The sequence below is a fragment of the Loxodonta africana genome, chromosome 21 (genome assembly GCF_030014295.1).
Source record: "Loxodonta africana isolate mLoxAfr1 chromosome 21, mLoxAfr1.hap2, whole genome shotgun sequence".
Lineage (NCBI taxonomy): Eukaryota > Metazoa > Chordata > Mammalia > Proboscidea > Elephantidae > Loxodonta > Loxodonta africana.
Window position 1 is genome coordinate 37,063,834 of NC_087362.1, and position 27,953 is coordinate 37,091,786.

General features: G+C 41.7%; 2 protein-coding genes across 4 annotated transcripts in view; one reads left to right on the forward strand and one right to left on the reverse strand.

Annotated features, from left to right (window-relative positions):
- Window positions 1–15,566, forward strand: part of C21H16orf46 (chromosome 21 C16orf46 homolog) — a 28,670-nt gene extending 13,104 nt beyond the window's left edge. For all 3 annotated transcript variants that reach the window (XM_010597835.3, XM_064273748.1, XM_064273749.1), the window contains one exon: window positions 1,733–15,566. In XM_010597835.3, coding sequence (XP_010596137.2) covers window positions 1,733–2,746 — 1,014 coding nt within the window. In that variant the 3' untranslated portion in view covers window positions 2,747–15,566. The remainder of the gene's footprint in view (window positions 1–1,732) is intronic.
- On the reverse strand, window positions 13,751–27,352 carry ATMIN (ATM interactor). Its single transcript, XM_003418090.3, has 4 exons — window positions 27,026–27,352; window positions 19,614–19,739; window positions 18,678–18,877; window positions 13,751–18,007 (listed from the first exon to the last, which is right to left on the reverse strand). The coding sequence occupies exons 1-4, from the start codon at window positions 27,350–27,352 to the stop codon at window positions 16,195–16,197; spliced, it is 2,466 nt and encodes an 821-aa protein (XP_003418138.1). The 3' UTR covers window positions 13,751–16,194.
- Between the last annotated feature and the right edge of the window lie 601 nt (window positions 27,353–27,953).

A 27,953-nucleotide genomic window follows, 5' to 3' on the forward strand; every position in this document is an offset into this window, starting at 1 on the left:
GTGCTTCTCAGTGCACAGCCTCTGAATGTGTCGGAAGTTGCTGTAATGACTTTATTTTTCAAGATAAATAATATTTCAATAAGATATTTTAAAAAATAATAATCAAAAAAAATCTATTAAGAAAATCTCAAAATTTTAGATAAAGACAGGATCTGTAGGGCTAGGATTAGGGTAAGGTGAGTGAGGTGAGTTGTGCTAGTGCAGGGTCAGATCCTGTCTTTATTTAAAAATTTGATTTGTTTTCTTCATGGATTGTTTTGCGTTGATTTTTTTGGTAGACTTTATTTTTTAGCAGTTTTAGGTTTACAGAAAAATTGTGCAGAAAATACAGAGTTCCCATTTGCCCTCTCCTCCCTGCACAGTTTCTGCCATTAACATCTTGCATTCTTGTGCTACATTTGTTACCATTAATGAACCAATGTTGACACATTATTTACTAAAGTCCATAGTTTACGTACTTTTCGTAGGTTCCCTCTTTGCTTTGTAAGGTTCTGTGGGTTTTGACAGATGCTTAAGATCACGTGTCCACTGTTAGAGTATCATGCATAGTAGTTTCACTGCCCTAATAATGTACTGTGCTCTTCCTATTCATCTGTTTTTAAGCCTCAGTTTCCTCCTCTATAAATTTGGTATCAGAACACCTAAATTAACAAGAACAACAGTGCCACGGTGAGGATTAATTAAATGAATGAGTGCTTATAGATCCTCAGCCTGGAATGTAGTAAAAACATGGTAGCTATATTTGTTTTTTAAGATAGGGTTGCTTGATTTAGCATATGAAAATACAGGATGCTCAGTTAAATTTGACTTTCAGATAAACAGCAGATAATTATTTTGGTGTACGTATGCCCAAATATTACTCTGTATCAGACAACTCCATTTTAATGATGACCTCCGTGGCAAGGTCAGCCGTGGTACTCTGGGCATGGACAGGAGGCTGGGGTCCACAGGGGTGCCTGGGGCATGCAGGGCTTCTGTGCGCTTCAGGAACTGCCTCCGCACAACGGCTGTCTCCAGTCCCCTCTAAGCATCAGTGCTTCTCCAAGGTACGGCAAACAGACCAGGAATCAAAAGATCCTTTTAGGTAGTACAACTATAAAAAAACTATACACAGTTTTTATTTTAATAGTTCTGAATGTGTATCTGAAAAAATAGAGTCAGCACGTCCAATTGGTCATTTACAAATATTGCTTAGTACGAGGCTAAGGAGGTATTCGGAGCCCTGGTGGTGCAGCGGTTAAAAGCGCTCAGCTGCTAACTGCAAGGTTGGCAACTCGAACCCACCAGATGCTCTGAGGGAGAAAGATGTAGCGGTCTAATCTGCTTCCTTAAAGATTACAGCCTTGGAAACCCTGTGGGACACTTCTGCTTTGTCGTATAGGATCACAATGAGTCAACGGGCAATGGGTTTGGTTTTTAAAGGAGGTATAAAAACCAAAAGCAAAAAAAAAAAAAAAAGGCGGGAAGAAAAGGGAAGTCAGTTTAAGAAAAACATCAGTTAAAATAAGACTGCCAAAATGGGAATGTGGCTGAAATTGGGGTGACTAGAGTTTGGGATGCGGGAGAAGGCCCTGGCAATCTGCTCCTGCAAAGATTATGGCCTAGGAAACCCTATGGGTCAGTTCTACTCTGTCCTGTAGGGTGGTCGCTATGAGTCAGAATTGACTCAACTGACACAACAACAACAGAGTTTTGAAAACATGGCTGGAGTGACGTGCTGCTTTTCTTGCAGGTCCAAGGCTGGGGCAGTACTTCTCCAACAGCCTGTATCTGGCCAAGGAAGAAAGTGAAGAAGGCGAGGGCAGGAGAAAGTGCCAGTAGCTGCTTACTCTGTGTCAATATCTCCCAGGAGAGACCTGAGGCTAGGCTACAGATGGACCCTGGGAAATTAGAGGCCAGGGCCCTGGCTGAGTCAGGGCCCAGAAAGGATCAGAGCAGCCCCTCCCAGAGCCAGGGATCCCCCCACGGTCCCAACACATCTTCCAGGGAGATCAGCAAAACCTGCTTTCCCTACCACGGTCACAATGAGAAAAAAAGCCTGCAAATAAAGGAGTTTATTTGGTGTACAGACCACTGGACTGCCTCCGAGACTGTTAAGGGCAAGGACCTCAAGAGCCACGAGCATCCTGGTGGAAACACAGACAAGGGCTTCTCCATTTCGGATTCCTTGACCTCCAAGGCCCTCTTAGTTCTGCCCCCGCTGAAGGCTTCACCTCCAAATGGCTTGGATGTTCTGGGTAAGAAGAGTAAGAATGTTTTCTTGCAGCAGGAAGAGAAGGGGCTGAGTGTGGAAGAGGTTGAATGTGTGGCTTGTACATGTGGATTGAAAACAGTGGACGGGAACGGTGAAAGACCTGTTGAGCTGGCCAAACACCTTAAGGTCAAGGACTCTCCACCCTCCCCTCCCCCAGCAGCCTGGCCTGCCCTGCTGGCCGACCCCAAGCCTTGTTGCCTGCACTGGCCCCTGCTGCCTGAGCGAAGCCTGCTGTGCCCGCCCACACCCAGCAACGTACGATATCTCGCCTCATTGCAGCTCTTGCAGAAACAGGGAATGCAAAACTACAAAGCCAAATTCAAACCCAAGGAGCCTCAACCTCCCATGAGCACCCAAAAGCGCATTTTCATGGAGGCCAAGCAGGAAAAGAGGCCCCAAACGTTGGAGACCAAAGCATTCCCAACACCTCTATTGCCATCCCTCACAGTGAGCAGAGTTGTTATTCCGGTCTCCACCCATAGACTCCTCTGAGTTGTCACAATATAATTCCCTGGAAACAAGCTTGGTTTGAATTTCATTCATCCTTCCTCTCTTTCTCCTCTCTTTCCTGCCCCATGCCTATTTTTTCTCTCTTCTCTTTTCTGTCTGTCATCCTTTTAGATGAGAACCAGATCAAATTGAACCTCATCGATGGGTTTTGGTTGGTTCTCAGAAAACCATATTCATGTGTTAGCTGCTTTTCTGCTGCTTAGCTATTTACATGATGCAAGCCGGTGATGCCAGGCTGGGCACCTGACTGCCCTTATTGCTCCACTGCCAATGGAAGCTAGGTGGGTGGTGATGAACTGAACAGGCCTCCTTCAGAGTGGCCCCAGGTGCCAGCCTGGAGCTGCCTGGCAGGGGCTCTATTTAGCTGACCCAAGTGCTTTAAAGCTAAGTATGCTGGGCTAATTCAGACCAAATTGGTTTTTGATTTTTAAGACTAGGCAAATATCTGTCTGCTTTCCCATTTTGTTCTGCAGTGAGGGTCTGAAACATTGCTGTAACAGAAAACTTAAGCCTTTGGCCAAGTGACAAAATCAGTGTAATCATTCTTATGTTCTGGCCTCATGCTCATCCTCTGTGTCTGGGAAGTTGTAGCTACAGCTCTGTAAAATCCAGCTTGGGAAGTAGGTTAAGAATAGATGATTTAGAAAAAAAAAAAAAGTCACTGTGATTATCATCACTGTATTCTTCCTCTGGCCTTCACCTTGTACCTAATATTTAGGAACTCTACAACCCCAGGCAGACCCTTATGGAATGGAGCAGTTACCCCTTCCTCCTGTCTCCCCTAGATGCTTCCTCCATGCTCATTTTACCCTAATGCATATTTCCTAAAGTATATAAATTGTTGTTGTTGTTAGGTGTCATCAGGTCAGTTCTGACTTACAGCGACCTTATGTCCCAGAAAGAAACAATGCCCAGTCCTGCGCCATCCTCACAGTTGTTGCTGTTTGAGCCCATCGTTGCTGCCACTGTGTCAGTCCATCTTGTAGAGGGTCTTTGTCCTTTTCACAAATCCTGTACCCTACCAGGCATGATGTCCTTCTCCAGGGACTAGTCTCTCTTGATAACATGTCCAAAGTACAGGAGACAAAGTCTCACTGTCGTCACTTCCAAGGAGCACTCTGCTTGTACTTCTTCCCAGACAGACTTGTTCATTCTTCTGGCAGTCCATCGCATATTCAGTAGTCTTCACCAGCACCATAATCCAAAGGTCTTCAGTCTTCCTTATTCATTGTCCACCTGTCGCATGCATATGAGGCAAATGAATATATTACGGCTTGCGTCAGGCACATGCACCTTAGTCCTCAAAGTGGTATCTTTACTTTTCAACACTTTAAAGAGGTCTTTTGCAGCAGATTTGCCCAATGCAATATGTTGTTTGATTCCTTGACTGCTGCTTCCATGGGCGTTGGTTGTGGATCCAAGTAAAATGAAATCCTTGACAACTTAAGTCTTTTCTCCATTTATCATGATGTTGCTTATTGGTCCAGTTGTGAGGATTTTTGTTTTCTTTATGTTAAGATGTAATCCATACTGAAGGCTGTAGTCTTGGATCTTCATCAGTAAGTGCTTCAAATCCTCTTACAGCAAGCAAGTTTGTGTCATCTGCATATCACAGGTTGTTAATGAGTCTTCACCAGTCCTGATGCAACATTCTTCTTCATGTAGTCCATCTTCCTGGATGATTTGTTTAGCATACAAATTGAATAAGTATGTTGAAAGGATACAGCCCTGTCCCATACCTTTCCCGATTGTTGAACCACACAGTATCCCCTTGTTCTGTTCAAACTACTGCCTCTTGGTCTAGGTACAGATTCCACATGATCACAGTTAAGTGTTTTAGAATTCCTATTCTTTGCAGCGTCATCCATAATTTATTATGGTCCACACAGTTGAATGCCTTTGCCTAGTCTGTAAAACACAGGTAAACATCTTTCTGGTATTCTGTGCTTTCAGCCAAGATCCATGTTACATCAGCAATGATATATACCTTGCTCTATATTGTCTTCTGAATCTGGCTTGAATTTCTGGCAGTTCCCTGTCAATGCACTGCTGCAACCGTTTTTGAATGATATTCGGCAAAATATACTTGTGTGTGTGATATTAATGATACTGTTCAATAATTTCCTTATTCTGTTGAATCATCTTTCTTTGGAATGGGCACAAATGTGGATCTCTTCCAGTTGGTTAGCCAGGTAGCTGTCTTCCAAATTTCTTGGCATAGACGAGTGAGCGCTTCCAGCACTGTATCGTTTGTTGAAACATCTCAATTGGTATTCCGTCAATTCCTGGAGCCTTGTTTTTCGCCCATGTCTTCAGTGCAGCTTGGACTTCTTCCTTCAGTACCATCGGTTCTTGATCGTATGCTAACTCCTGAAATGACTGAATGTCAACCAATTCTTTTTGGTATAGTGACTCTGTGTATTCCTTCCATCTGCTTTTGACACTTCCTGCGTCGTTCGGTATTTTGCCCATAGACTCCTTCAGTATTGCAACTCGAGGCTTGAATTTTTTCTTCAGTTTTTTTACCTTGAGAAATGCCGAGAATATTTTCCCCTTTTGGCTTTCTAACTGTAGGTCTTTGCACATTTCATTATAATACTTTGTCTTCTCAAGCTGCCCTTTGAAATCTTCTGTTCAGCTCTTTTACGTCATCATTTTTTCCTTTCACTTTAGCTACTCTGCGTTTAAGAACAAGTTTCAGAGTCTCTTATGACATCCATTTTGATCTTTTCTTTCTGTCCAGTCTTTTTAGTGACCTTTTGCTTTCTTTATGTGTGATGTCCTTGATATCATTCCACGACTCATCTGGTCTTTGGTCATTAGTATTCAGTGTGTCAAATCTATTCTTGAGATGGTCTCCAAATTCAGGTGGAATATAATCAAGATTGTATTTTGGTTTTTGTGAACTTGTTTTAATTTTCTTCAACTTCAGCTCCAATTTGCATATGAGCAGTTGATGTTCTGTTCCGCAGTTGGTCCCTGGCCTTGTTCTGACTGATGATATTGAGCTGTTCCATCATCTCTTTCCACAGACATTGTCAATTTGATTCCTGAGTTTTCCATCTGATGATGTCCACACGTACAAAACCAAAAACCCGTTGCTGTTGAGTCGATTCCGACTCATAATGATCCTGTAGGACAGAGTAGAACTGTGCCATAGCGTTTCCAAGGAGGGACTGGTGGATTTGAACTCCAGAGCTTTTGGTTAGCAGCCAAGCTCTTAACCATTGTGCCACCAGCATTCCATAGTCACCATTTATGTTGTTGAGAAAAGGCATTGGCAATGAATAAGTTGCTGGTCTTGCAGAATTCTATCATGCAGTCACCAGCATCATTTCTATCACCAGGGCCATAGTTTCCAACTACAGATCCTTCTTGTTTCCAACTTTCACATTGAAATCACCAGTGATTATCAGTGCATCCTGATTGCACTGTTGATCAATTTCAGATTGCAGAAGTTAGTAAAAATCTTCAGTTTCTTCATCTTTGTCATTGGTGGTTGGTGTGTAAATTTAAATAATACTCATATTGACTGGTCTTGTAAGTGTACGGATATTATCACCTATAGTGTTGTACTTCAGCATAAATCTTGAAATGTTCTTTTTGACAATGAATTCAATGCCTTTCTTCTTCAGTTTGTCATTCCCAGCGTAGTAGATCATATGATTGTCTGATTCAAAATGGCCAATACCAGTCCATTTCACTCACTAATGCCTAGGATATTGATCCTTATGCATTCCATTTCATTTTGATGACTTCCAGTTTTCCTGAATTCATTCTTCATACATTCCTTGTTTCCATTATTAATGGATGTTTGCAGCTGCTGCTTCTCATTTGGAGTCGTGCCACATCAGCAAATGGAGGTCTCAAAAGCTTGACTTCATCCATGTCGTTAAGGTCGACTACTTTTAGGAGGCAGCTCTTCCCCAGTTGTATTTTGAATGCCTTCCAACCTGAGGGGCTCATCTTGCAGCACTGTATCAGACAATGTTCAGCTGCTATTCAGAAGGTTTTCACTGCATATGATCATATGATCTACTATGCTGGGAATGACAAATAGAAGAGGAATGGCATTGAAGTCATCGTCAAAAAGAACATTTCAAGATCTATGCTGAAGTACAATACTATAGTTTTTTCAGAAGTAGACCCAGGTCTTTCATCCTAGTCTTAGACGGGAAGCTCCGCTGAAATCTGTCTACCATGGGTGACCCTGCTGGTATTTGAAATACTGGTGGCATAGCTTCCAGCATCACAGCAACACGCAAGCCACCACAGTACAACAAACTGACACATGGTGGGTGGGTGTATAAATTAACCATGTATAAATGAGTTATATCTTAAATGCCAGGTGATATTGCTAGGTATGGAGATGCCTTGACAAACCACTTTGTAATGTGAATAATCATTTAGTTGCTTTGTAATTACATAGTTGGAATTTGCTTAAGGTGGATTGTCCTCATACAACCCTAAATAATGGCGTGAACAGGATATGTATCTGTATTTGTAAACATCTGTTTTCCATACTTGGGCTTTGCAACGTCTTTAGGCTAGGCTTTTTGTTTTGTTTGTTTTCAAAAACACCAGAGATGCTGGAATGACTATAGTACAACAGTTATTAGAAGGTATAGTTTGCCTATTGAGGTTGGATAATTCTTTACAGTCTGGAAGTAATTTTTAGGTATTTTTCCTCCTCTTCTCTGAATGAGGGAACCATCTGAATCTATTGTGAAGAGGAAGTCTGGTTTCCCACTGTTCCTGTGCAGAGGTGTGAGACCGAAAATGGGGACTTTGATGCCCCGGCAACCTACCACCTAAGTCAGTGGTTTTTAAAGCCCCCCCTTTTTTTTCTTTTTTTTAAAAGTAGAACAGTAATGAATAAGCTCGATACATGAAACAGTGAGAAGTGTTGGTTTGTGGGGAGGGACCTACTCAGCCCAGATGCAGTTACTTCCAGAGATTTTGAAGCTGTTTGAAAACACGGATCTAAGTTACAACAGAATATTGTTTTTTAAAGAAAAGGTCTTTTGTTCAGATAAAGGTTGTACGTTCTACAGATTTTGGTGAAAACATATAACTTAGAATCAAGAAGGAGATCAGCATGAACAACAACAACAAAAAAAAAAAAAAACAAAGGAAGGGCCTAAATTTACTAATGCGTAGTAATTTTCTTTTTAAGAAAATAATTTGGTCACCAAAATATTGACTAGAAGATTCCTCTATGAATAGAAAAGAATGTTTTGCATTTGGCATCTGTTTGCTTAGGTAGTTGTTAAGGGGCTGCTAATAAAGTCCCTCTGGAATCTTACTTGCAGTAGCTGGCTTTCCTTGTTTCTCTGTGGATAAAGTCACTCTGCCGTATTTTTATGCAAATAATGTGCACTTTCTACATTTGTTTTTTTTGTTCTACATTTGTTTGCCAACCACCCCGCCCCCCATAGTTTTATAAGTGCTGCTATGCCAAAATTTTTTACATGTTGCTGTAAAAATAATTACTATAGCACAGTTATGGAAATACCTCGAGGGGGTGGAGGGAGAGGGCACAGCTGGCAAACAAATGTAGAATGTGTGCATTATATTCATAAAAATACAGTAGGCCTTGGTCCAGTGGTCCTTCAGATTAGATGAGGATGTTCAGACTGGTCTTTGCTATTCACGTGTAGATGAAGGCTAAACGTTCAGTAAAATGCAGTTTCCCGTTGAGATTTTCAGTCACTAACAACAGTTTCAGGGGAAGTGATGACATTTTAAGGAGTTAAGTGAATGAACACATTTGAATAAAGCTGTAGTGTAGGTGCTGCAGCCCTCTTTCTAACACAGGGTGGTGATCTCAATTAGATGTTTGGTTCCTCTTTGTGGTTGTTGTTAGTTGCCATAGAGTCAATTCCGACTCATGGTGACCCCATGTGTGCAGAGTAGAACTGCTCCATAGGATATTTACGGCTGTGATCTTCTGGAAACAGATTGCCAGGCCTGTCTTCGAGGCACCTCTGGTTGGGTTCAAACTGCAACCTTTTGGCTTGTAGTTAAGTGCTTAACTGTTTGTGCCACCAAGGGACTCTTTTGATTCCTCTTAGTCTTCTTCAGACCAAGCGTGGAGGCTCCGAGCGTCATTCCTCCTTGTAATATTTCTGGATCTCTTGTTAGTAAATCTTTCCAAACTCCTGTTTGTCTTGAACCCTTATATATCACAAGAAGAATTCTGGCCACATGCAGCAGTGCTCCCACAGTGCCTGAGGTTACCCACTGGGTGAGGCCATGTGAGGCCTGGGAAAGCTGCTGAGGGTTGAGGTGAACCAACGGAGAGTCCAGGAAGCTTTCAGACAGACAGAGCCTCAACCCTACGGAGAGATAAGTGTGTATAACTTTTGAAGGGCAAAGAGGTTTTAATCAGCATAAGGCTTGACTACGTTTGGATAGGAGCCCTCCCTAGTGGCACAGTGATTAAGACCCCAGGCTGCTAACCAAAAGGTTGGCAGGTTGAAATCCACTGGCTGCTCCTTGGAAACCCTATGATAAGTAAGAGGACTTTGGCTACTCCAAGAGACTTTCCCTAATTTTTAGCTTTATTCTCTTTCTTCTCGATTTTGCCTCTAGATGTAAAATTTACCTGTACTTCAAAGGCCAAGCTATAAAACAATTTGAACCCCAAATCAAATTTACAAATTCCTTCTAAGTTCTGGAACTTCAGTAACCCAGAGGGAGTGCCTTATCTCATGTGGTGCCTCCAGCTGGCTCAGCAGGCAGAGCAGCAAGGCTGGAGGCCCCGCCTGGGGAGCATTTTGTGTGGAGCTTGGGGTCAGTGCAGCCTTGGTGCTGTGGTTTAGGACCTGCTTATTAGCAGGCCAGGGAAGACAGGGACAGAGGGCCCCTGTAGCCTAGACCACTGGAAGACCAGGACAGTCCTGGCCTGGCACAGCAGGGGGACTCCCACTGGCTGTGGTCAGACTGGGACCACTGGAGCCAGGAGCAGATCCAGTGCCTACTCTTGATTACCAGGCTGAGCCCTGCCCAGAGTTCTGATAGCAGCCAAGCGCATTGACCGTTTGAGTCACCCAGGGACGCCTCCAGGAGCCTCTCTAGTAGTAATAGTAGGCCCGCTCATCAGGTCGGTGAAGAGTTGTTGGCCTCTCTTATCCCTCCATATGGAAAGTGTGCATTATTGTTTTGGCAGAGTTTTCAAGATAATCCTTAAGATGTAGATTAATGGTTTGTATTTATATTTGATGCCATTATTCAGAATTCTCTAATATTTTCAGCAATATGCTCTTTTCCACATTTACTGCTTGTGATAAACTGATGTAAACATTAAAAGGCAGCCAACATGATGTACACCTTAGTAACCACTGCCAAATACCATATATGCATGTATTAAAATTGCTTTTTTCCCCATTTAGCTCAAACTATAAACCTTTCCTCCCTGTGTGTCTTTTAAAATGAAACAATTTCCCTGCTTATTAAAGACAGCTAATTTGAAAACATACTATAGTTTCTTCTTTTAAGCATCACAAAAGGGTTATGACTGTTCAGTCAGCCTCTAAATGTGAAAGAGCTGTTAATAATGTCATTTGTTTTATCTAGCATGTGCTCTGAACCAAAGAGAGATCTCACATTTAATTTGGGATAAATACCATAGTTTCTGATTCTGTGTTTCTGACTGTGTAAAGTTCTAGTTTCTGTAGTGCTTCACTCAAATCCTGGGACTGATTTCTCTAATGTCAATTCCAGGAAAATAGGATGTCAGGAAAATACTTACCATTAGGGTAGGTATTTAGAGAACTTAAAGTCTGAGTTCTTATTGTTCAGATGCTAGTTAGGACTTGTTACAGAAGAGTGATTTAAATGATTTTAAAACATACCACATGCTTAACAAAAAAGAAGGTGCAAAAGAAAATAATTACCAGCTTACAATGCTTTGAAAGTACTCTACTCCCTGCTAGCAGACATTAAATTTTTTTTCCATAAACTGAAATAAGACAATATAGAGCGAATAATTCCTAATGCAGTTTTGCAAAGATTGGATGGTTTCTCAAAATTAGTAGTAAAAAAAATCAATTTTATAGATGTACATTTTAAAATAGGGGACAGTTTTATGGGTAAATATCTTTTACCTTTTGTGATAAGTTAACTCAGATACACTTCCTGCCAAATTCTCACTGTAGCATGGGCTCTGCATTTTCTGAAGTCACTAAATTTCTCGTTACAGCACAGGAAAAAGAAGATAAAGTAGGAGAGGGATCAATTTCAAATTCAGTCCTAAGCAGCAACATGTTTGGGATGCAGTCATAAAACCAACCAAATATTCCACCCAGGACATGGAAGAGCAGTGGATCACCAGAGAGAAAGAATAGAAAGCTGCAAGCTGAAGTAGTGAGAAGATGGAAAACTTCAAACAAGGTCTTATTTACACATACCATGCTAATAAGCTCACTCCTTTAGGCAAAAAAAAAAAAAAAATGTTCACATTGAGGTAATACAGGTACTTTAAGAGTAACAGTCATTATGGAGGTAAATGTATTTCAAAAGTTTTTTCCTTTTCAGAAATACTTGACTATTTCATCCATAAACTATAAAGAATATCATTTTTTTTTTTCATCCTTATAATACTAATTTGCTCCAGAGTAAAATACCAAAAGTTAATGGAGGGGTCGTGGCAGTATGTTTCTCATAGGCCACATTTTACTATTTTGGAATTTGTAGATTTAGAACAAAGTTACAAATGTGTTTATTTTGTTATTTGTCAGGCAATATAAAATTTGTAGTTTTTTCTAATGTTTGTTGAAAGAGCTGAGTGAATATTGGTACTCTTCCTGTCTGAGTTCTTTTGGGCATTTGCTCCTTTCAAACATGCATATTTTTACTTGTGGTGCCCATGTATGTTAAGTTTGAGAACACTGACAACCTGAGAATCACCTCCATTTGTTCTTCAGCCTGCCTCTTGATATGCAAGCTAACGTATCAGTGTGTCTGCTAATAAATACATTTCAAACAACCAAGAGAATCCTTTGGAGTTAAACGTTGCAAAAGAGTGGTATTTAGTTATCTTCTTGGCTGTAAGAACGTTCTACTAGCCAACACCTTGCTGAAGAAGCTAGATTAAAATTCAAGTCTTTTAGATGTCGGGAGTATGCGAGTGGGCCAGGGATGTATGAAGCCAATTCAGCACGCTGTCCTCTCCTGAAGTGCCGCAGTCAATCAGTGGCACTTCAAAACACTTCAGACAAAAGCACACAAGACATATTGTGAGATATAAGAAAAATAAAACTGCATATAAAAAATGATATGAAAAAACGGATGTAAAAATACTTGAGACTTCAAAGTCTTTATCCCTAAATCGCTCAGGGTTACAGGCTCATTCTCCTCTTTAAGGACCTTCAGAGAAAAGTTTAAGAAGCAATGTCTTAAATATACCAGATAGTAAATGCTCCTGGAAGGATCCATGGTGGCGCAGTGGTTAAAGCGCTTGGCTGCTAACTGAATGATGGGCAGTTGGAACCCACCAGCTAGCTGTTCCTTGGGAGAAAGATCTGGCAGTCTGCTTTTGTAAAGATTTACAGCCTTGGAAGCCCTATGGGGTAGTTCTACTTTGTCCTCTAGGGTCAGTACGATTCCGACTCGACAATTGGTTTGGGTTTGGGAAGTGCTCCTGTAGTCAATATTAGATAGAGGTTTGGACTGGAATTAGAGAAACATTCTAAAATTGAGGCCATCAAGGGTTAAGTGAAAATATCACCTTGTTATTTGCTACTTTTTAAAAAATTATTGTGCTTTAAGTGAGTTTACAACTCAAGTCAGTTTCTCATACAAAAATTTATATACATCTTGCTATATACTCCTAGTTGTCCTCCCGCTAATGAGAAAGCACACTCCTCCTCTCCACCCTCTATTTCCGTTTCCGTTCAGCCAGCTTCTATCCCCCTCTGCCTTCTCATCTCCCCTCCAGACAGGAGCTGCCCACATAGTCTCATGTGTCTACTTGAGCCAAGAAGCTCACTCACCAGTATCATTTTCTGTCTTATAGTCTAGTCTAATCCCTATCTGAAGAGTTGGTTTTGGGAATGGTTCCTGTCTTGGGCTAACAGAAGGTCTCGGGACCATGACCTCTGGGGTCCTTCTGGTCTCAGTCAGACCATTAAGTCTGGTCTTTTTATTAGAATTTGAAGTCTGCATGCCACTGCCCTCCTGCTCCTTCAGGGGTTCTCTGTCGTGTTCTGTCAGGGCAGTCATCAGTTATAGCTGGACACCATCTAGTTCTTCTGGTCTCAGGCTGATGTAGTCTCTGATTTATGTGGCCCTGTCTCTTGGGCTCATAATTAGTTTGTATCTTTGGTGTTCTTCACTCTCCTTTACTCCAGGTGAGTTGAGACCAACTGATGCATCTCAGATGGCCACTTGCTAGCATTTAAAACCCCAGATGCCACTCTCCATTATTTGCTACTCTTAATGAAACAACTCAACTTCTGAACTAGACTGTTCATTTTCATCATATCCAAAGTAGCTTCAAATGGAACTGAGCATCTTTCAGAGAACCCTTACAACATTTTTCTACTTTTCTATTTAGCTCAAGGGAATCGGAAACACATTGATTTGGGGTTTCCTGCAAGTTAGTGACTAAGCCAAAAACTACTCAGATACTCTCTTATTTTTGTGCTTAAGTCAAAGATAAAAGACACCCCATTATAAAATGGTAGCATTTGACAAATATATGAATTGGCTTAATTTCCTTTGAGTAAATTTTCCAAAAAGTTAAATCCTAAGGTTTTTATTTTTTATCTATATCAAAATAGAAACTTTGGTAATGGAGTGTCTCTTCATTTTCTATTAGGAAAATTGTTAGCATCTCTTCATGAACAAAGGTAAAACAACAGTGAAAAGAAGTAGGCACCATTATGTCATCATATGACTTTGAGATGATGAGTTTGTGAAAAGTTGAGGCACCAAAGTCTGGAGATTAAAGAATTTACAAACAACGAAACAAAAACCAACCAGTAGAATTCTTGCTTCTCTTTAATCACCGATTCTCAGTTTTTACAAATAATCTTAGAACAATTCAGGTAACTGTGGTTCTTGGGGAAATAGTTCTTACTTGTACATGAACTCTATATTACATGCTCCAGTTTGCTGCAAGTAACTACCGGCTGTATTAACAAACATTGTCACAGAAACAAAATGTTTTTTTAAAGCCATAAATCATTGCATTTATATGTACAAAAAGCCATAAACAAAGATGCATTTCTCCTTTCTTAGGACGATTTAAATAGATGTTTACACTTTAAGGCAGTGACACGTCTAAAACAATGAAATTCTAAGTTAAGGCTTTATGTTTGTTTTGAAACCCATATTCATAGGCAACTGTGACCAAAGAAAACTTTCATCTTTTAGGTTGAATTCATATGCCCAGGATATGTTAATTATCCCTTAACCACCAATTCCTCTGTATCAGATGTATGGAATATGAATTAGGAGCAACACCATCATTTAATTTAATGATTGTTAGTTCCCTTATTAGGCTTTGAGGATTTAGCCTTCAGTAGCACAAGCTTGTGCAAAAGAAGGGATGGCGCATTTCTTTGTAAACTTAGAAAACTTACAAACTGCACTGAATCTTTTCTGAAAGTTGGCCCACAATTAAGAATTCAGGATCTCCTAAATACAGAAAACCCCAAAAGCACAGCTGACCACACTCCCATCCTCAAACAGAAAATGTTCTTTATTATTGAAGCAATAGGTTTTTAATCTTTGTTTGAAGACTGTTTAAAGAAATAAAGCAAAAAAAAAAAAAGTAGAATACCGTATTTTAGATGGATCTGTAATTGCTAGCCCCAAGGCACACATACGAATATTCTTGCTAGTCCAATATCTTTCCTTATTCAAGCAAATGATGAGTAGTGGATGAAAGGAAGGGGAGTTACTTGAAACAACTGCACATTGCACTTGCCCCACTAAGCTTAGTAGAAGTGCAGAGCATTGAAATTGAGGAGGGAATGTCCATTTCTTTTCCCACCTATTTTTAGACAAAACTCAGATCCAGTCTGTGAATGCACTTTGGGCAGCAGCTCTTGAGCACCACTCTGGCCTACTGTGGAGAACAGGAAGGATGTGCTCCATATGAACTAACAGGCGGTTCCACAACCCAGTGCTTCCACAGTTTGGATGATTTTAAAACAAACAAACAACTTATTTAGACTAGAAGGATCACTATTTACATATTAGTGCACACTATTATTCCTTTAACCCTTTCATGATCTGTGGGACATATAGTATCCCACCTACTTTTTCCAACTCTTTCTTGGGACTCTACTTTTCCTGTTAAAAGAATCTGCTGCCCTCCAGTAGGGACTTGTTAACAGTTAAAGAAATGTTCACTGAAGCAAAACAGCTGGGGTATTGGCCTTAAACATGAGGTAGTGCATCCAGGAAGTGTGACTGGGTAAAAAACTGGTCTTTTGGCTTTTGCACAGCTAGATAAACTTGTGAGCGTATCTATGGTTTCCTTGTGATAGTTAGGGAGCCTTGGTAGGTCTGTTTTGTGTTTGTTGTTGCAAAAACTCCTGCCAGCCATGATTGGTGGGACAGATGGGCACCCACCAATCCTGGTGCCTGAGAACCCTCCAAGGTTTGTGGAACCCATGTATTCCCAGATATTTCTCAAAATCCATCTTACCCACCAAAAATTTAAACACACTCCATGACTCAGCATGCTTCCACTAATGAAAACACATGGTATATAAAAAAAAAAATAAAAAGATAAAAGGGCAGAAAATAATAGGGTCTTGAAAGAGTAGTTTTACAGCCACAAACCTCTTGTGAAGAAAGTACTATACACATATATTGGTATCAATAATCACATAAAGTACAAATAGCATTGACTACATGAAAACTATTTCAGACGTTAAAGACAGCTGTAAGTTTTCCAATCAGAGAAGAGGAAGATGTTAAAACATGAGGCTGCAAGCGGCATGAGTCGCAAACCATGTAAGCGCTGCTGTTTAAATCTACTTTAGATATTGTTATCAGGAAACAGGAATTTCTAACAAGCACTGTCAAAAGGATATTTTAGGTACAATTTAAGTTACACTTCAACTAAAATGTTTTGAAGATCTGAAAAGTTTGAACCCTAGTACCTGTAAGCATGGCTTCAGTTAAATGGCTATATATTGTTTTTAAAGGTATGAAATACTTTTTTTTTTTTAAATGATGGAAAGACCAGCTGTGAAGGGGCAATGTTAGGCAACACACACACACACACAAACACTTTTAAATCAACATCTTACACTTTATAATATACTTACAGTTATACACAAATTCATGTTTACAAGTACAAAAGGCAAAAAACCACAAAGAATCTAAGCAACTAATACTGTTGTCCCCGTTCCCCATTTTCTAAATCCAGGAGGAAACTGTAAGTGGCACCCCATATGGGGACTCCACTCTCAGAAGTTGGAGACTGCATGCAGTTCTGCACATGTCTGGGTTTCTACAGAACTGAACTGAGACTCCATTGTGTTCCAGGCCAAATCGGCTAGAAGAAAGTCATCCATTGCTGTTTGAGTTTCATTGCTGGTGAAGAACAAACTCCCCAAGGTTTCAAAACCAGAGTTCATGGTCTGGGTTTCTATACTATTCAACTGCACTTTGCTTTCTAAAGCAGGTATGTTTTTAGCAGCGGAGATTCCTTCTGTTTGAGTTTCTGTGTCAGATGAATCAGTACTCATTGAAAAGCTGGAGTGTTTCAGAATACTTCCCAGAGGCAGATGAGGGTTACTGTCTAAAAAGAAGTTTAAGTCAGTCTGCGTCTGCGTATCAAACATTTCAAGGCCTAAGAAGTTAGAATTCTCCCTACAGCTGTAGGACTGAGCAGAGGTATCTGCAAGTAAAAAGTCTGTTTGGGTCTCTATGTCCAGTGATTCTAAGACTGGCTCAGAGTTCATGTTACTAAGTTCACTCTCTTCAGTTTGAGTTTGGATATTTGAGGCCGAAAAAAACTCTTCAATATCAAAATCGATTCCTGGATTCTGGGCTGGACCAGATGGGAGCTGTGTGTCAGGTCCAGTATTAGTGTCAGACAAGAGACCACGGTTATCTAATGTCTGACCAGGCAGATTACTCGACAGGATGTTTTCTAGGTCACTTAATAGGTCTATGGTTTGGGTCTGATTATCTGTCATGTTTTGTGAAGGAAGCATACTATTCTGTGTATTGAAGTTTATAACTGGTGCAGATTTCTCCATATCTTGATTTAGAGTCTTTGGATTGTTCTGAGGTAACAAACCATGAGTTACAGTGTTGGCTACTAAACTGTTGCTTATAATATTGTCTGTGGAAACACTGTATGATGAATGGACGCTCTCAAAAATGTCCCCACACATTACAGCTTGGTCCATCTGTACTCGGTTGTCTGTGGAACTTGGCATTCCACTGGTCTGGGTTTCTCTGGAAATTCCACCGGACTGGAAACAAGCATCTATAAAGGCATCAGTCTGTGCAGCTATAGATGAAGTTACCTTAGAACTGGGCAGAAATGTCTGAGTATGAACACTAATGGGAAGTGAAACTTGAGAACCAAATGTCAAGTCGGTTTGAGAGCAAGACGATACAGAGGAATCTGGGGGAGCCCACTGTGCAGAAGAAGTAAAGTTCTGTGAGGCATAAGACAGATCTGTCTGTACATTGATTGAAGAAATGCTGTTCTTTTGACATGTATTCCCTAGTTCTTGTAAAGTATTACATGGACTTTTACCTAAGTTCACTTGAACACCTGTACTAATTGGCCCAACAGCAACAGGATTTACAATTTTTGAAAAAGGAAGGCTCTCCTTAAGAGAGCAAGCCTCTGAATCGAGGCTGAGAACCAGGGTGCCTATTGACAAGGGAAGTAAGTGCACAGCACCTGTGGCAGAGCCCTGGTGATCAATACCTACCACCACAGGCTGGGCTGAGGAGTCAGCTGTAGGCACAAAGACAGGCATAGGAGAGAACTGCATAACAGGTAGTTTAACCAAAGCCACCTTGGGCTTTGGTAGAAGCAACTTCTGAGGATATCTTGTAGGTACTGTAAGAGTCTGTTTTCTGGCATTAGAGCTGCAAGAGTCTTCAAAAGAAGCTACTAGCTTTATTTCTGAAGTTTCTAGTTCTTGAGTGTCTGGTCTAGGGTTTGGCTTATTGATCAATGATTCAATGGTCTTACTGGATAACTTCTGGCTGTGTGTGGAGTTTTCCATTTTCCTTTTCTTACTCGGTGGATCCCTGAAAACAATGCGAGTAAAAAGAAAATGTTAAAATGCAACTTTTTTCAACGATGGCACTGGAACTTCATTTACTCACAAATGCTATGTTCCACATCTATAGCAGAAGTCAGAATCAAGGCAGAGAAGATAAATCCATTGTTTTACAACTCTTGAGAACTGGGCCAGTTATGGGAGATGGAGGTTCAGAAACATGCAAACAGAGGAGGAAGCATTTTTTTTTTTTAAAGCTCTAAGTATTAGAACTCAACTCAGATCTGTACGCATAAGGAAGCTAACTGATTATGTAATGGAACTTCCATCATTTCTAAAGTAGGAAGGTATTACGAGAATATAAATTTGACCTTTAAAATGAAGTACAGTTTCATAATAAAATTTATTCTTTAACAATTTGGTATCTAACAAAAAACGCTGGAAGCTGAGATTTTCAAATGGGAATCATGAAGGAATCTCAAAGGGGGTTGGCAGAAAGAATAAGGAAGAACAACTGGATCAAAAATACTGGCCCAGATGTGGATCCTTTGCTAGTACTGCTGTCACTTCAGAAAGTTCCCTTCTTCCCTGTTATGTGTTTTCTCCATTATTCCTTCTTTTTGGCTCCCCAAGGAGTTTCGTTTGAAACTCTTCCCTTAGCCATCAGACTTTTTGGCTGCCACTTCCTTCACTGTCACCTGTGCTCTGCAGGGATCTCATGGCCAGTCCGGTAGATGTGTGACTGCAGTGCTGTTCTGCTGGCATAAGGACAGCCGCACGTGCACTGGAAGGTCTTGCCGCAGTCCTCTGCGTGTCTTTTCAAGTCCCACTCAGTGCCGTAGGAATTGCTGCACTTACTACACTTATGCTTCTTCTCAGCATGCATTTTCATAAAGTGCTAGAAGAACCAAAAGGGACTAAAATGAAAAACAGAAGCTGCTCAAAACATTTTAAAAACCATCAACATACCTACGTTAACAGTGGCTTCAGATGTGTAAAATATGCAGTCCAAAGCAAAAGAATTTAAAAGAAGGCAAATGACATATACCTCTTCACCTTGTCACTTCTGCTTTGTAACATGTAAGGGGATCGTTTTGGATATATTCTGGGTGCCCAGCAATTAGGCTTCAGCTACAAATGAGTGCTGTCAGCAGGAAAAAGATCTTAATGATGCTCTTCCCATGACACCCTCTAGCAAACTCTTGGGGCAATATTTCAGATGACAGCCTCGCCCAGTCCTGAGTCACTCCTGGGCCTCTCCTTCTCTTAAGATATCTGCTATTGTAATTTTTTCCCCCTGGATCCTTCTTACTCCCCATAGGGAGGGTGCTTCCTTTGCACCTCTGCAGGTATGCCCTCCTCATATGTGCAAGTATTCACCAGGCCTAACTGGTCTGCTTCTCCTGTCAGAACCCACCCTGGACACCTTCCTCTCCAGATCAAACTGTGTTTCCTTCCACTGTCATTATATGCACACTTACTCCTTTCCCACACTGGAGATACTGGGCCTCTGCTCTCACACACAGCTTCTGCCGAATTCTCTAGTCATGTTTGATAAGTAATGACACTGCACATTTGGGTTATGCCACCTGCATTTCATTCTCAGAGAAGTACACTTAAGATGAGTAAAATACCTGCTTTACAAGAGAAAATTGAGAAAATGGTCTGTCAGGGCCTCTGGGGCATCCTTCAATTGGACAACAGTAGAATTTTGGTGCAGTTTTCAAATCTTTTCTTATTGTTGGATTCACTATGCCATCCTGCAAAGGAAAAATTACTTTAAATAATTACTTTCAAAAAACCAGTAGAACAGACTGGAGGTTGGAACAAGAATGCCTGAAAATGGCCACAAGGATCTTTTTAGGGTGGAAATGTTCTCTAAGTGGATTGTGGTGACAGTTGCACAACTCTGTAAATTTACTAAAAAATCATTAAATTACTCAATGAACATGGGTGAATTTTATGGTATATAAATTACAGGTCAATAAAGCGGTTAAATTAAAAAAAAAACAAAACTCTGCTTCTGTTCACTGCTTTAAAACTCTTACTCTTAAACTTAGAATCTCTTTTCTTAAAGCCAGCTTTTCTATTTGTAAGTGGTACCATATTTAGTTATCCAGGCTCAAGATTCTGGTATCATCCTTAGGTCTTCCTTTCTTTATTATCCCACTCCCAAGTGTCTTAGTCTGAGCCCCTGGGAAAAAAACCTCCTTGGACTATGATCTAGGGCCTTCCTAATAGGTTACATTATTTTACCATCACTGTCCCCTAAACCAGATGAGGCTAGTTGACACACCTTTTATACAGCAGCTTGAATGTAAGCACCATGATGTTTGAAATTTAATAATCATTATAATGGCCAGCTATAATACAGCATTCACAGCTGTGTCAGGCAGTCCTAACTAAGTACATTAACTCATTTATTGCTAACAACAACACTTTGTTATTAAGTATGTGATTGACTGCTGAGATAATTTAGCTTGGGTGTTCTATCTTGTTGCCCTGAATGCGCCAGGTATATCAGGCCTGAGACCCCCTGTGACCTTCCCAGCTGGCCCCGAAGAAAGAGGGGTGGTGAGGGGCCTCTCCACAGATCACTTGAGGCAACAGGCCCTGCACTCAGGCCTTAGCTGCTGCTGCAGCACCTATAATAGAAGTCTGCCCCTCTAGCATATTCCAATGAGAAAAGATCCATTACTTTTGGAACATGCCATATCTCCTTCTCAACAATCACGTATGTACCTAGAGAGGTGAGAAATTAATCAGCACTTTGGCTAAGACACCCTTTCCTTTCTCACTGGATCTTAAGAGGAAAATGTTGATTCGGCTGTGTGTACCCACTCATTTTAAGGGGGAAAAGCAGCTGTTCTTATTTTATTTTGAAATGGCATAATTTATCTTTTGCTGATTTCAAATTCAGTCATTTTTTCCTCCATGTCTTCAACACTGGCCCATCCTTTTATAGTCCTCCTGGCACCACACTGTAAAAAGAGGCATTCGTTTGGATTATTTAAGTTGTCTCCCAAATAATTTTCCTTCCTCTGTTAGTGTAATGAAAAAAATTAACATTCCAAAAATAATCTGTACATGTCATATAACACTTAAAAAAGGACAGGTAAAAGACAATCCAAACTCTGTATTATGCCCCCATCTACCATTGCAATTATCTTTTCGTGTTCCCCTTTCATACTCTGTCCTATTTAACCTAACACCCTTCTCACTTCCAACTCTACCCACTCTACCCATTGTTAAAGATGACTTTCCTTCTCTGCAGGCCCAGTTCGACTCCCACACTTTCCTGGCTCTCTTCCTGCAGAATGCAACGCTGGAAAAGCATGTGCATCAGAGAGTTGGTTTGTAAGCCACTTCTACCACGGATTAGTGGTGAAACCTGGGGCAAGATATGTAACTTCTGAGCCAGTTTTATAAAACTGCAATAACATCAAACTCTCGGGGTTATCTGGAGGCGCAGAGAACATGTATATGTATTTTGATTAGCACAGAGCCTAGGCCAGATCTCATCCTCAACAAGCATTCACTCCATTGTTTTGCCCAACTCCCTACATCTAAAGATGTTCCTCCTCTGAACTCCCAGATACTACCGAACTTAAGCTACCTTAAAAAATGTCATTTTCTAATGTAGTTCCTGCCTCCCAACTAAATTTCCTAAGGGCAGAAACTCTTTTATACACCTTTGGTACTGTCTTCATGCGTAACAAGGAGAATAAATCACACGCCAAGTGGAGAGCATTTTCAGAAAGGCAGTCCAGTGCAGTATGGTGGTTCCCAACCCTGGCAGCCCCGGAAAATCACTTGGGGCACTTTAAAATGTATCTGTGCCTGGACCCAACCCCAAGCAGAGATTAAGGATCCATATTTGTTTTTTTAAAACTTCCCAGATTCCAATGTGCAACCTAGCTTACGTACCACTGGTACAGTGGTTAAAGTAGGTTCTGGAGTCTCTACTCTGCCACTGTTTGAATTCTCCACTCTGTCACTTTACTGTGACCTTGAGCAAATCAAACTGTCTCAGTTTCCTCCCCTGTAAAATGGGCTTAATAGTATATACGATTGTTGAGAGGATTTAGTTAATAACATATAAAGGGTTTAGAACAGTGTTTACCACATCATAAGCACTCAATGTTACCTATTTGCTATGGAGATTCTCATTTCCTGTTTTGCTATCTGCCAACCAATTTAATACCAATACGCTAATCTAAAATAGTACTTTACATTAAACAAGGTCCTGTGAAAGTCCCACTGAAACAGTAAACACTGGCATCTGTTAACTTTAGGACAACTGATACTGTTGCTCATTACCAACCTCATCCTATTAACCAATTCATCTAGTGTTTTGTTTACAGTATACTTTTAATGAACTCACATTTTTTCCATCTAGTGTTTTCAGTGAGAAAAAACAACAGTGTGTTTGAGTGGATAAAATGGAATGTGAGAATACTATCCAAGACTCTAAAATCCTTCATTCTCTTGACGATTATCAAATCACTCTTAGTCGATTTATGTTCCAGGGAATTGTCCCATTTCTCTGTTCCTACGCTGTCAAATGCTCTATAAAACTCTGCTGGCTGAGTCATTACAAAATTCAAGACCACTTATAACACATCTGCAGTGCTGCTTAGCCAGTCTCTTACCGTCCCCTCTCAAACTCCCTACCACGCTCCAGTAAAGCCTGCTCACTTCTCTGAAATGGCGTCTACATCTCCCAGCCTCTCCTTTCTCCTGCTGTATTGTTGTTCAGTCAGGTCCTCATGACTTGCTCTGGGACTTGGTCATTAACCTCAACTAATTCCTATGCCTTCAATCTCTTTTTCGCTCAAGCTTTGCAAGATTCATCTTTCGAAAGTATAGCTCTGATCAAGTCATTACTTTCTGCAAACATCTTCACTGGCACCAATAATAACTAGCCAAGTCCAAATTCCCCTAGCCTGACATTCAGAGTCCCTTACCATACAGCTTCAAATTACTTTTCTAGCATTACTTGTTATACCTAACGGAACTACTTACCATTCCCTAAACCTTTTCAAGGGCAGGAATACATTTGTGTCTTCTGTTGCCCTGGGGAGTGTTTTGGACAGAGTTCAATGAACACTTGTAGCATTAAACTGAGTATGGTCCAGTGGTTACCTAAGTCATGCACTGGGGTGAGACCACTAAAGACAGTCAAACTGGACGTGAATAATCCCACTGTGGCCAGTATTACAAACACAATGGCAACAACCTGACACTGTTGCTTTCCTCCTTTCTGAGGAGCTCCTCTACCTCCCTAACGCCTCTTCACTCCAGTTCCTGAGCTTCTACCCATTCTTGTACTGTAATAATAAGCTCAAAGGGTAAGTTGGCTAAAATGAGAAAAGGGGAGATAACAAAATGGTGATGGTACGATAAAACATGGATTATACTGAGAAAGTGATGTTTTTGTCCTGAACAAAATTTACCATTTTGTACTGTATCTTTTGTGTGCATAACTGAAAAAAAGTACCAAAAATACTTCATGCTTATAAACCATTTTAAGTGACAGAATTTAAAAAGGAACCTTTGAAAGGAAACAATCAAAAAACAAGATGGAATAAGGTACACACACAAAAGAAGAGCCAAAGGAAGGACACAAGTGAAACACAGAGGGTCAAAGAATTGAAGAACCAAGGCACTTCACTGCTTTCACAGAAAGCATCCAAAGAAAACCAGTTTGCTTTGTCTTCTTCTTATTTTAAACTTAAAATACTAAGTCTTTGCACAATATGGTCTACAGAGCAACTTGGAACCTGTCCTTACCTGGTAAATTACTAAAAGCAAACCCTGGACTGAACATAATACAACATCCTCAAAGGCACATTTTAAAAATGAGAATGTTGCTTGATAAAAGGTTCTTTAAGTGCCCTCCTCTCCCCTTCAAGGCTTTCAAATAGGAGGAATAAAAGAACCAGAAATGGCCATTTAGTCCTACTCTTCCTTTTCCTGAATCGCTTACTTTAATCTCTCCATGAAGGCCACTGTAGACAAGGCAGGGCTTGGATATCTCCAGATTTCCTTACAGGATAAGGAATATGGACATTAATCTTAGGAACCCCATAAAACAAAATTGCAGCATGTACTCTATACCTACAACTCAATTCCCCATCTTTAACCATCATCCTTCAGAAGGGCTTGTTAATCATTTATGTTAAGAAGGGAATACGTAGTTGGGGGAAGGGGATGTTTCTTGTGAGGAAAGATTAGGATAAAATAAGAACCATACAGCAACTAATGGGGAAGGGAATAAAAGATTATTCTAATCTAGAAAATACATTATGCAAGTAGCTATAACCAAGACAATGAAAAGGAACATTTCCATTGAGTATTAAGACAATCTGCCTAGCAGATATCCTCAGAGAAGCTTTAGGGCAGAAAGTAGGCACATACACTTGACTGATAAAGGAGTCTCTGGTCAACACACAGACTGCTCTCAAAACTAAAGGGAGCTTCCTAGTCAGCCCTTGTCCCCATGCCTTTCTCTTTCTCCCTCCCTCCCTCCTTCCAATACTTTGAGTACATTAAATGCAAGAATACTGTTTGAACTGAAGAGACTTCTACTCAGTAACCATACTAGGGGTACAGATTTACCACACTGGGGCACCACCTTGCAGATATGGCTATTTTGTCACACAAGTCACCTTCATAAAAGATAATGAATCCCCTTTCCAGCAAGACACTACTAGATGCTCAGGGGCTGCTGGGCAACATGCTTAGGAAAGCAGAACAAGACAGGAAAGTGATCCTGTCTGACAAGAAACAAAACTGGTTCTGGGCGAGGTTTCCATAATTTCTGGTGAAAAAGGTTGGCCAGTGACCTAAGAAGGAATCCCAGAAGAGTCCATCTTTTTGTTGTCTGACAGTCTCAGTTCAGAAAGGCATCTTGGATGCACTGTGTTGTCTTCAGTTAATAGAAATCTGAAAAAGGAATCTGACTAGACCTGAAAGAATGATTTCATACAGGTTCTATGCGAGGGAGGATAGTGATACTCTGAAACGCCAAAGTCCAGTGAAGGTCTGACTGCCAAAATTTGTATTTGCCTCAACTGTATTCTTTCTTCTAGGAAACCCTGGTGGCATAGTGGTTAAGTGCTAAGGCTGCTAACCAAAAGGTTGGCAGTTCGAATCCACCAGGCGCTCCTTGGAAACTCTACGGGGCAGTTCTACTCTGTCCTATAGGGTCACTATGGGTCAGAATCGACTCGAAGGCAGTGGGTTTGGGTTTGGTTTATTAGTATCTTCTGAATTCCCAAACTTTATGTATTTTAACAACAGAATTAGAAATAACCCCACTGTGTACTATCAAACTAATTCTAAAGATTAAGGGGTATCCTTATGCTAACAGATACTTAGCAAAGTCTTGAGAGGTACAGAACTCCCGACAGCAATTCCAGGGAAAAGAACAATATAAACTGTTAAGAAATGCTTGCTAGAGTCATGTCCAGGCCAATACCATGGACAGACCTGCTCAGGCTGGGGCCTTCATTTGATGCTCAGAGGTATACTGCTTGCTGTAGCTACTCATCAGTGAGGGGATCATACTCACAGTGGATGTTGTGGCTGAACTAAAGAGAACCAAGGGACTGGGCTGTAGAATTCCTACAATTATACAGCTCATCCACCAAAGTTGAGACAAGGAACTAACTAGTTAAAAGTCTGTATAAGAGAGAAAACAGTAGATTGAAGATCATTCCCATTATTGCATGTGTGTTATCTTTGTGTTGGAAGAAACTGAAAACTATTCTGAGGAAAATTATGGCCCTGCCTGCAGGGGCTTCCTCAGCATACCTCCATCTTCACATGAGAACACTGTTATATCTGCAAAGCTGGTGGTCAGAGCAGACCACCCTGCATGGGCAACACATTCTGTCCTACTGGAGAACCTAACCACAAACTTCCTGCTGTAAAATTCTCATCACAACCCTGATTCTAAAAGCTTCCAAGGAGGATTTACCTAAAAGATTATAGAGAACATGTAGTATTCTGGGTAATCTAAATTTACTCCTGAATCAGCTTGGACCATCAAAAGCTATCTCTCTACAAAACTGCTTTTAGTGACTTGTGCTTTCATATTATGTCACCGCTGGCATAGAAAGACACTAAGAAGCGGTGGAAGGAAACTTCCTATTGTAATGACTGAGAAATTAACAATTTAACAGGTCTGGGGTGGGGCTGTATGTCCATATTTTTAATAAGCTTTCCATGGATGTGCATCTAAGGCCGAAAATCACTGCTCCATTTCACCTAATGTAGAGGGGTTGTTCTAAATATTATCACATCATACTGTATACTCTTTTAAAAGGGTTACATAGGAGAGATTTCCCTTAGGGGACATTTGTAACTAACCGAGGGTGCTCAGAGACAACTCTGCAGTTCCCTTCCAACAAGCAGACAGACCTAAAGGCCTCAGGGAGGTATTGTAGGTGTGGTGGAAAGAACTCAGAATCAGAGACCCAGGTTTAAATCCCAGCACCACATAGGTTGTGTAATGTGTCTCTCATCAACCCAGTGGAGATAATACGCAACTCACAAAGCTGCTGTGGGAACTAATGAGATAAAATGTGTAAGATGCCTGAGCCGGTGCCCGGTACAAAATAAGAGGCCAGTTAGTAATGGCTTGTCTGAGCCTGACACCTAAATGGCATGACACAGTATTTTCCTATTACTATGTGTTCATGTGCACTCGCTCTTAATTTCCTCTAGTTAGGCTTCCCTTATTTGTTTCGCCTATTTTACTTACTTTTAAAAAAAACCTCAAATTCCAACCGGGAAAAGGCTGAGTACAAACTACTGCAATCCACAAACTGCGGAAACGCTCCATTCCCCCCTGGAAGCCCTGGACTCTGCGCCTCCTTTTCCGTGCACGCATCGGGCGCCCGGCGCTTTGCTGGAAGGCGGGCTTGCCTGGCGCCCGAGGCCCGGGTTCAGGCCGCAGCGCCGAGGGCCTGCGCGACCCCCGGTGCGACCCCCGCGGCAGCTCGGGCGGAAGTCGCCGCCCGTATCGGGCCGGGCTCACCTGCAGGCGGTGGCTCTTGACCAGGTGCATGTTGAGAGCGGGGCTGTTGGGCAGGATCTTGCCGCAGCCGCGCACGGTGCAGAGGATGTTGGTTCGCACGGCTCGGGACAACTCGCTCACCGACGGCTGGATCAGCTCCCGGGCTGGCGGTGCCGAAGCCGCGGGCTGCTGTCTCGCTGCAGCGACCCGCGGCCGGCTTCCCCTCAGCCTTCCCGGGGGCCCCCACGGGCCCGAGGCGGCGGCGGCACCCCTCGCGGCCGCCGAGACGGCCGGGGCCCCCGAGGCCATAGCCGCGGGCCCCGCCGCCGCCGCCTCAGAGGCCGCCATGGCTCCCGCACGGCACCGGGTCGATCGCTCACGCTCCGCCTTCCGCTGCGACCACTTCCGGCGGGGGGCGGGGTCACCGCCTTATTACCATCCGGCAGGGCCCGGCGGCCGCGGAGCTCGCGCTTGGTATTGCCCCTGCTCGGTTCCGCGGCGCCCTCTGCCGGCCGCCGACGCCAGGTGGGACCGCTGTAAAGCTTCACCTGGGTACCTGGGGACAGGTAAACGGTATTGGTCTCGCAGGTCCATTCTTTGCCTTCCTAGGAATTTGACCTCTGGCAATAGTTGGATAGGAGAAAAAGCACTGTGTACAGGAAATTTAATTCTGCTTCTCAAAGATTAGATAACCCAAAAGCATGGCAGGAGAGGCAATAGTACACTAATTACAGCTATTATTTATTGAGGGTTTATCATGTGCCAGGCACTCTGGTATGCCCTTTTCATTTAGTATCTTAGGCCGGGTTCTCTAGAGAAACAAAACCAGTGAAGTGCGTGTGTGCATGTGTGTGTGCATATAAATAGATTATCTCAAGGAAATGGTTCATGCTGTTGTAGAGGCTGGCAAGTCCTAAGTCTGTGGTCAGGCATCAGGCTCGAGGCTTCT